General features: G+C 49.3%; 1 protein-coding gene across 1 annotated transcript; it reads left to right on the top strand.

Annotated features, from left to right (window-relative positions):
- The first annotated feature begins 3,807 nt into the window (after positions 1-3,807).
- Positions 3,808-7,228, top strand: ZIC1 (Zic family zinc finger 1). Its single transcript, XM_028103188.1, has 3 exons — positions 3,808-4,789; positions 6,196-6,359; positions 7,031-7,228. Exons 1-3 carry the CDS (start codon positions 3,808-3,810, stop codon positions 7,226-7,228), a joined length of 1,344 nt encoding a protein of 447 aa, XP_027958989.1.
- Positions 7,229-9,730: the final 2,502 nt, after the last annotated feature.

The following is a 9,730-nucleotide window of genomic DNA, read 5'->3' as shown; positions in this document are numbered from 1 at the left end:
ATTTCTGCACATCACTTTGGGGTGGCCGAGGGGGAACCACAAACCCCTCCAAGCCTCTCTTTTGTGGTTCCAGCGAGGCGGTCATCCTTCATTTCTCCTTTTCCAGCTTTCGGGAAGCAGTTAGGGAATGTATGATGAAGCAGAAATGAGCCGTCAGGATGATATTTTAATGGCTTATATGTCACGTTGGTGCATGTGGCTTTGAACTGGAGCCGCTTGCGTTTCCTGCAGAGAGCGCCGCAAATCCCACTTGATAACTTCTACAACCCACAACTTTTTTTTTTTCCTCACATTCACTCTTACCCTGTATATTTGGAAGCGTTTCCTAAAAATACCCTCTTGTCAACGTCCCCCTTGGATTTTCCACAGACTGGAGAGAGAAGACTGACTTTTCTTTTTTGAAGAATTACTTTCCCGCTCCCCCTCCCAACAGCTACCGTTCCCCCTCAGGTCCCCTCCCTTGTTTTTTTTTTTTTTTTTTTCCTGAACGGCAGGCGAGGTGGGTTCAATATTTGTTCTCCCTAGTGAGAGCACTACAGCCTCTAGAGAAAACTTCTCCTTGCAAATAAGGTTTTTACAATTGCAGTGGAGGCAAGATTCAATTTCCCTTTGTAGGCAGCAGAAAAGATTGAGTGGTTTTGATATATCTTTTTGAACAAACTGTATAATAGTTTGTTTTTTGTTTTTTGGGTTTTTTTGTTTGTTTTTTTGTTTTCTTTTGTTTTGAAAAACCACCCCTCAAGCCTTAGCCCTTTCCTTCCATTCGCCATACCGGTTCCACTCAAAGTTGGCGGGGAATGCGGGGCTGCTATACTCAGACTTGTTGCTGGAGACAGAACATGTGATTTTTTTCCTTCTTTCTCAAATTTCTGTTTCCCAGTACAATAAGTGCAAATGTTGGCCAGGTCCCTTCAGACACCGGGAAACCATCCCAGATACACAAGTCGAGTTTTGAGCTTCGAGAGCCCAGGGAAAGGGCAACTAAGCTCGCCAACACCAAACGAGAATCTAGTCGATGAAAAGACCAGAAAATTAAAAAGGCAAGGAGAGGCCGACGCTGACCCTGCCTTCCTCCAGCCAGTGCAACCAGCGCCGGGGACTGGGAAAAAAAAAAATATTCATTTTCATTTTCCTCTTGCCTGGGCACTGGTGAGTTTCCTAACAGGGCCGCCAGTGAAAAGATGAGTTGAGGTTTCTTTGTCTGAGAAGAGTTTAGGGCTCTGATTCAGCTGCAAAGAAGCCAAATGAAGTTAGAAACAAAGGGCAAATTGAAGGATTCCGACTCTTGGCTTTTTGTGTTTTCCTTACTAGAAAATAATTAGACCTAATGAATATGCAGACGCTTCAGCTAAACCCTCGGCCGGGGCTGTTGGGTTTTAAACAGAGCCGCGAGAAATGCAACCTTCATTCCCCAACCCCCCGCATCTGCGTGCATTTTTTGAAATGCATAAATGTTGCTCGCCTTAATTGATTGAGTCACAGGGATTTTTTTTCCTGCTTTTAAGTGCCATACTCCTCTACCTTTCAACAATCATTTTAATATATAGTCAATGGCTCTTTGTGGACGGGACAAAAAGCAACTACGCGCAGTTGTTGAATAGACTTTGCGCTGGGCAAAGACAGGTTAATCGAGGGCCGCATCGCGAAAACAAGCGAGTGTTGTATGTTTGCACTGAATCCAAATGTCTGCATTTTCCTAACTAAATCAAAGGGAGTGTTATTTCTTTTTCTGCTCACTCATCTGAAGGTAAGTAAATTTTCTCTGGCGATCAAAAGCCTGGTCGGCAACAAAGACCGCGCCCGCTTTTTCCACCGTCCTGGTGTGGCGAGTTGCGGAATTTCAATAACTGTGACAAGGGTGACTGATTTGTGAACCAGAAAAGGTTTGAATGTCACAAAATTTACATTGGTCCTATCTATCGGGGATTTAAATACCAAAAAAGTATTCGGGGATTTCTAGAGAGCTTTGGGCAGTATTGAAGAACAATGGCGCGTTGGGAAATTTACAGTTTTACCTGAATGAAAGGGGCCTTGGTTGGGAACAGGAGTGCAGAGGGAGGGGGTTAGCGGGGGCAGACCAGGGAGACTAGGGAAAAGGAAGAAAAAAGAAGAATAACACTGGAGAGGAAGATAAAAAAACAACTCGGCAACAATGTTTCCAATTTGCCACACACACACACACACACACACACACACACACACACACACAAAATGCCACCTCAACAACCTGGAAAGTTAAGAGCTCTCTTCCACCTGTGCTTATTTTGGGGGGGGGAAGGGGAGCACAGGAAGCCTAATCGATTTGATAAAGATGAGAAAATCGAGGCAACCGATTACCCTGAGAAATCACATTTCGTATAAATAGATAGCCGAGTGCCCGTGTGCTACCGAGATCTTAAATTATGAACAGGAGGGGGACGAGGCAAGAGGGAAGCAAACTTCAAAAGGAGCAAATAACAAAAGCCTCCTTTGCTGCCCTTGAAGGGGTTGGGGAGGAGAGGGGAGAAGAAAGAAAAGAAAGTTGCTGAATCGGGACATTCTGGAAGTGCCTGTGTTTACCAGCCCCATCCCCACCTCCTACTCTCGGAGAAGCCCCAAGTAGCTAAATCGCTCAGCTAAAAGCAGGTCTGAAGAAGGACAAGATAGAGAAAAAAAGAGAGATGATAGAAATAGTGAGAGGGAGGAGGAGAGGGAAAGGGAATGGGAGAGAGAAAAAGGGATAAAAAGAGAGAAAGAGTGTATATGACTGCAAGAAGGAAAAGGAATCGTGGCAAAACAATTTTTCCATGAGAAGAGGGAAAAAATTTGGCTAAAAAAAAAAAGTTGCTACTCCTGGCAGCCCTGTTTGTCAAAAGGGGATGTCAAGCGCTTTACAATACCTGGGATTGATGAGGCGGGCGGGCCAATGAACGGCGCGCGGCGCCTCGGCGCGCCCTCCGTTGGCGCGGCGGCTGCAGGCGGGGGGAGTGCGGGCACACCAATGGGCGCCCGCGTCAGCAGCACGTGACACCTCCCCCTGCTCCCATTCATCAAGGGGGGGACGGTGTCGTCCTTTCAATTCATTTATCTGCAGGAATGATTGCTGCTATCAGTCTCGCGCTCACCGCCCGGCTGAGGAGGTGAAAGTTTCTCCCCAGGAAGATAAACCGCAAAAGACAATATTGTGCATGATTTGCGCCTTTTCTTTGGCTTTTTCTTTCTTTCTTTTTTCTCCCCCCCCCTTTTTTTTCCGCAAAAAGCAGAGGGGGAAAAAGGAGAGTGAAGGAGCGAGACGGCGAGCCTGAGAGAAAGGAGAGAGAGAGAGAGAGAAAAGAAAGGGCGAGGGGCTAGTGGAGAAGTAAGGAGGGGCATACGGCGCGAGGCGGAGAAAGGGCGAGTAGTCGTGGCTCCGGCGCTCACATTCCTCTATGCTACAAATCCGGGAGGAAGTTTTTTTTGGGGGGGCTGAGATGCTCCATGCCTTTCCCTGGGCAGCCTTGACGCAGGGTCCTCTCGGCAGAGACTGAGCGGCGAGAAAGTGCGAGCCCGGCCGGCGGGGTCTTCTTGGCGGGCGCCGGAGCCCGCCTTGCTTGCGGCCGGGAGCGGTCCGGCTTCCCCGCGCTTGGCCAGGCGGGCGTCCCGGCGCGTCGCGCCGCTGCCTGCGGGCTAGGACTTCGCGAGGTGGGTCGACTCCTCCTCCCTCCTCTTCTTCTTCTTCCTCTTCCTCCGCCTCCCGTTCCTCCTCCTCCTCCTCCTCCTGATTTTCCCTCCTCGGCGGGCGAGGGTGGGGGGGGCGGGGGAGGCCGGGGCTCGCCCCGAGCAGCCACGATGCTCCTGGACGCCGGCCCCCAGTACCCCGCGATCGGCGTGACCACCTTTGGCGCGTCCCGCCACCACTCGGCGGGCGACGTGGCCGAGCGCGACGTGGGCCTGGGCATCAACCCGTTCGCCGACGGCATGGGCGCCTTCAAGCTCAACCCCAGCTCTCACGAGCTGGCCTCCGCCGGCCAGACGGCCTTCACGTCGCAGGCGCCCGGCTACGCGGCTGCCGCGGCCCTGGGCCATCACCACCACCCGGGCCACGTCGGCTCCTATTCGAGCGCAGCTTTCAACTCCACGCGGGACTTTCTGTTCCGCAACCGGGGCTTTGGCGACGCGGCAGCGGCAGCCAGCGCTCAGCACAGTCTGTTCGCTGCTTCAGCCGGAGGCTTCGGGGGCCCACACAGTCACACGGACGCCGCGGGCCACCTCCTCTTCCCCGGCCTTCACGAGCAGGCGGCGGGCCACGCGTCGCCCAACGTGGTAAACGGGCAGATGAGGCTTGGCTTCTCCGGGGACATGTACCCGCGGCCGGAACAGTACGGCCAGGTGACCAGCCCGCGTTCGGAGCATTATGCTGCGCCGCAGCTGCACGGTTACGGGCCCATGAACGTGAACATGGCCGCGCATCACGGCGCTGGCGCCTTCTTCCGTTACATGCGCCAACCCATCAAGCAGGAGCTCATCTGCAAGTGGATCGAGCCCGAGCAGCTGGCCAACCCCAAAAAGTCGTGCAACAAAACTTTCAGCACCATGCACGAGCTGGTCACGCACGTCACCGTGGAGCACGTCGGCGGACCTGAGCAGAGTAACCACATCTGCTTTTGGGAGGAGTGTCCGCGCGAGGGCAAGCCCTTCAAAGCCAAATACAAACTGGTCAACCACATCCGCGTGCACACGGGCGAGAAGCCCTTCCCTTGCCCTTTTCCTGGCTGCGGCAAGGTCTTCGCGCGTTCTGAGAACTTAAAGATCCACAAAAGGACGCACACAGGTACGAAACCGCTGTTCTTGAACCCCCACCCTCCCCATCCTGGGCCTGGGACCCGAAATCCAAAAGTCAGTGGCCGGGGCGCACAAACCGGGCCGCGGTTGGGTCTGGGCGTCAGGTTCCAGCAGGCAGGCAGTGGAAGTGTGCGCTGGTGTTTAGTTTGAGGCTTGAAATTATGAAGAGGTATAGAGAAGAAAGGCCAAGAGGTATCTAGGAATATAGATTTTTAAATGAGGACTAAAAAAGGCTGGGAGAGCAGAGAGACAAACCCAGCTTTGTGGAGCCCTTGGTGTACGCGAAGCCAGGACAGGTGGCCGGTTCTCCGCGGTGGCGGAGGCGCCAGCAAGTCCAGCTGCAGACAAATCTAAACATTTGCTTCCGGCTAACATCTTTCTCTAGACACCTTAGTGAAAATGTTGTCAAATGAAAGAGCTAAGGAAATTGGAAGAGATAGGATGGAGGCGCCGGGAAAGAAACAAAAACCGAAAGGGTGGGGGGAGTATTGAAAGCAAGTATGTTGGGCCTGAGGAGGCTTTTGAAGGCTTATGCATATTTAAAGAGCCCAATTTTAGTAGTGACTTGTATTTGAGTAAGCTTGAAGAGTTGAGAGAGTCGACAGAAGGCGGAGAAGTCTTTTTTGTCAATTAGATTTTATGAGATAGTTTTCAAAACACCGAACACCCTGCATTAGCCTTTAAAAACGAAGAGACCGGCCAGGAACACTTAAAAGTTCGCGGCGAGCTCAAGGCTGTGGTCTGAGTCGGGCAGGCCATTCCGGGCCCCTAGCGCCAACAAGGCCGGGAATCCTGTCTGCTTCCCTATTCTGGTTTGCCTGGGTGATTTCTGTGAACCGCGTTTGGAATTTGGGGTTTAATGCCAGAGTGAAGGAAGAATTTGCGGCGCCGAGCTCTCGGCCCAGATTACCTTATAAAATGTGAGTGTGTGTCGGGGGTGGGGTGGGGTGGAGGAGCGACGAGGGGGGTGCGGAGCGTCGGGGAGGGGGTAGGGGGAGGAGAGAAGAGCAAAACAGCAGGAGAATCTGCTGGCAGTGTGAAAATTAGAAAGCAAGAACTAGGTAGAAGCCGCCCGAAGTCGTCTGTATAGCCCCGGGCAGAAAAACCAGCAGCCAGACCTGCTGCCACTCTGGGATCTAGAAAAACTACCACCACTGATAATAATAATAAAAAAAAATTAAATCTGGATCTAATTGGATTAGAAGTTAAAATAGTTCAGATATTTATAATTACCCTGCAGATACAAAAAGACTCGGGTTTTTGAACTTGGAAAGTACTAACACTGAGCTGCTGCCTTTTTATTTTGTTTTGATTTTTATCATTGTTTAAAATTTTAAAAAACAGCCGCAGGATTTGTTGCAATCACACTTCTCTCTTTCTTGCCTTTCGCACCAGGGGAGAAGCCCTTCAAGTGCGAGTTCGAAGGCTGCGACCGACGCTTTGCCAATAGCAGCGACCGCAAGAAGCACATGCACGTGCACACGAGCGACAAGCCCTATCTTTGCAAGATGTGCGACAAGTCCTACACGCACCCCAGCTCGCTGCGCAAACACATGAAGGTAATCGCCGCGCTCTCGCTGGCCGCCTTTGAACTGGGACCCCCTCCGGTCTTCGGCCAGGGCCGGGCGGCGAGTGGCAGCCGGGTGGTGGAAGGAACTGGCGGAGGCAGAAAGGCAACGGTTCCGCTTTGCTGAGTGCGGCTGGGCAGGGAGGGTGGGTGCTGGAAAGGGGAATGAGGGCATCCTAAGTTTACTGTTTAATAATAAAAGTAAAAAGAAAGGGGGAGGCGACCGGAATTTGGCCCAGGTAGGGAGCTAGCTAGGGCTGTACCAGCGGGTTGACTGTGCCGAAGCTGCCGCCATTGTAGCGGGCATCGTTGGCAGAAGCGTGGGGCTCTTGCACACAGGCCTGAGCGTTTGCTTACCTAAAGCTGAGCAAGCAAAGTACAGCGGCTGCAGGAGGGACCGTCGCAGGCTCCTACCTCAAATCCAGCCTCCCCCTTCCCAGAGCGGTTTTTCTTTTGTGGGTCCCGGGGGGCGCTGTCCCTCCCTGGAGCACTGGCTTTGCTGGGCGGAGGCGGGCAGCCAAACCTAAGTCCGGCGGGTCAGGCCTCCCACGAGTTCAAGGGGATTCAGCGCTGTGTGGGGAGGCGGCACGCGGCCTTCACCCGTCCTAGGCGGCTGCCCCGCGGGCTCTTTATCTCTGTAAAAACGCGACTTTATTCCCGCAGGTCCACGAATCCTCCTCGCAGGGCTCGCAGCCTTCGCCCGCAGCCAGCTCCGGCTACGAGTCCTCCACGCCGCCCACCATCGTGTCTCCCTCCACAGAAAACCCGACTACCAGCTCCCTGTCGCCCTCCTCCTCTGCAGTCCACCACACAGCCGGCCACAGCGCGCTCTCTTCCAATTTTAATGAATGGTACGTTTAAAATCAGAAACAAAACACCGAACAAAACCCTATTTAAGAGACTGAACACATACGTACACAAAATATTACTGAATGAACCCTGCGAATCAACACAGCCCCCTACCCCTCCCCCGCCCCAGACACCGCAGTCCTATTTTTTTTTAAACCTGCCAATAGACCCAGGACCGAGTAAGAGAAAGAAAGCCCCAAACCTTTAATTTTTTTTCCTTTTTTCTTTCTTTTCTTTCTTTTTCCTTTTTTTCTTTTGTGTTTTTTTTTTTTTTTTTTTGGCAAAGGTTTGGTAGCCAAGGGGCGGGAGGGTGGTCGAGGATAAGGCGGCCGCCTGACCGAGTGCTGCCAACCCCGACCGAGGGCCAGTTTCTCGTCGGAATCGAACAGGCCCTCTGGGCTTCCGTTCTGTTTGTTTGTTTTTTGTTTTTCTTTGCATTCTTGTAAATACAGAATTATTAGCTTAAAACTGTACTGTTGGATTCTGTAAATAGTTATATCTCGGTTGGAGCGGGCGGGTGGGTTCGTGGCGTTGTGGTCTTTGCATTGGGGGAGGGGGGAGGGGCCGGGCGGGCGGGGGAGGGGGAAGGGAGGGGGGTGGGCGGCCGAAAGCCAACTGTTTGTACTGAATGGCAAGAATGTTCTAGTAAATGTGTACCAAAATGTGAATTACTTTGTACGATTACAGTCTCCACGTCGACCTAACAGAATATTATTGGTATTAATGTGCTTTTTTTTTTTTTTTTTGTATAAAGTGCAAACATTTCTCGTCCCAAAGTCTAAGTACTTTAGTGCAGTAAAATGTTGTTTCACGTCCTGTCAAGAATTCGTATAGTACGAGCCTGGATCTGCGTGTCAAACTGTTCCATTTGTTTATGTAAAGTGATATTAAAGAAGATATAAACTATAACTGTCCGTTGCTTTTGGCAAAAGATACAACCACATAATGTATATAATTCCTAGTTTCCATATTTATCCGCATGTAAAGGGCCGGTTTATTCATGTTACAGCTATTCAATATTTATGGCTAGAAAAACTCGTATGTACACTTTAGTTTCCAGAACTGTTTGGTAACCTTTCGTACCTTATTAAAGATTCTTAAATCTCAGTGATTGTGGTAGGAATTTCTTCTTCACCCCCAGCAACCTGCTGCCTCTTCGGCCAGCTTTAGTGGGTCTCTAGAAAATCTTTCCAGTCTTCCTCGCCTTCCCTTTCTGTCATCGCAGGTCCTATAAACGTGATAAATGAACGCTACCCTGCTGGCTCTCCGAGAGGGTGTAATTAGTATTTATATCAAAATTTATGAAACAAATTTTCGGCCGCTGTATAATTTAAATGACCTTTGCAGACATACAATAACAACCATAAAAATAACAGAAATAGATTGCACAGGCAACATCAATATTAATGTAGGTGAATTGTCAGAAGCTCAGGGGCTCACTCTGCAATGTTGCAAATGAACTTGAAGCAGAGGGTTCCGCTGCCCCCCAAATTAAATTCCCCTGGCTGAAACCGAGTTGCAGATTTACAATATCATATTTTAAATTGCTGTCTTCAATTAAACCATTTATGGCCATAACTAATTTTCAGGATGTTGATGCATGGCTTTACAGACCTTCCTTCTTTGTACAAAAGTAAACGCCCATAAAGCGTTTTACTTGTATTTCTTCAAATGTGATGCTAATTTAAATTAATTACTTCCTATGATATGTATTATTCCTATAATTTTGCCACTGTTATTAGTTCTTTCAAAAATATATCTAGGGAAGAGAATTATTTTATGTAATTTGATTATCTTTCTATCTCTTTTATTTATTTCTCATTTACTTAAGAAATTCGTTCCATTGGCTGGCGTTGATACAGTAAATTTGTAAATGAGGAGACAATATAAAAAATCTAAATTACTTGTGCTTAATGACTGTAGCAGAACGCCTTTTCTCTAAATCAGATTGTCTTTCTTGCAGTTTAGTTTGATAGATTTGCAAGCTATGCTGCTCCTTCGAAGTTAGCTGCGCTGGTAGGAACTCGAGCTTCTTTGTCTCTGGTTGTAGCTTGCATGATCGCCCCATTAAGCAGACAACATAGGGGAGATCACAAATCAGGGCCTTGGCTGTAACTGCAAGGGTGTGGATGTGTCAGAGCAGGAGGCAGAAACTGACCTCAGTGTGGACAAGGACGAACCTGGACCTGCTTTTTTAATATACTATGTGTGTTCAGGAAATCATAGGCCATATTGACTCTGAGAAGAAAAGTAAGAGAGGGAAAACCCTGCAAAAGTATGAGAACCCCTTATGATATTGACATCTATTTCAAAGAGACATTAATTTTTCAGAGTAGATCATTGACCAATTACAAAATCAAAATGTTAAATTCTCTTTAAAAATCCTTTGTTGACATGTCTTCATCTCTTGCCATTTGTATTTGTCACTTTTGGCCAACAAAGTTTTATTGGTAAAGGAGGGAATTTGCTGCATTTTATGTAACACAGGAAAAACTGGAGATGGTGGTGTTTAAC

The sequence above is a fragment of the Eumetopias jubatus genome, unplaced genomic scaffold, assembly GCF_037043125.1.
Source record: "Eumetopias jubatus isolate StellerSeaLion01/CBP00866 unplaced genomic scaffold, mEumJub1_p1.0 scaffold_1, whole genome shotgun sequence".
Taxonomy (NCBI): Eukaryota; Metazoa; Chordata; class Mammalia; order Carnivora; family Otariidae; genus Eumetopias; species Eumetopias jubatus.
Note: the sequence above shows the minus strand (reverse complement) of the source record. Positions and strands in the feature narration are given on the sequence as shown.

Bases quoted from the DNA above. Each gene is read 5' to 3' on its own strand.
- ZIC1 (XM_028103188.1), top strand. From the start codon at position 3,808: ATGCTCCTGGACGCCGGCCCCCAGTACCCCGCGATCGGCGTGACCACC. The intron at 4,790-6,195 runs GTACGAAACCGC...CTTTCGCACCAG, and splicing joins CCACAAAAGGACGCACACAG to GGGAGAAGCCCTTCAAGTGC. The intron at 6,360-7,030 runs GTAATCGCCGCG...TTATTCCCGCAG, and splicing joins CGCTGCGCAAACACATGAAG to GTCCACGAATCCTCCTCGCA.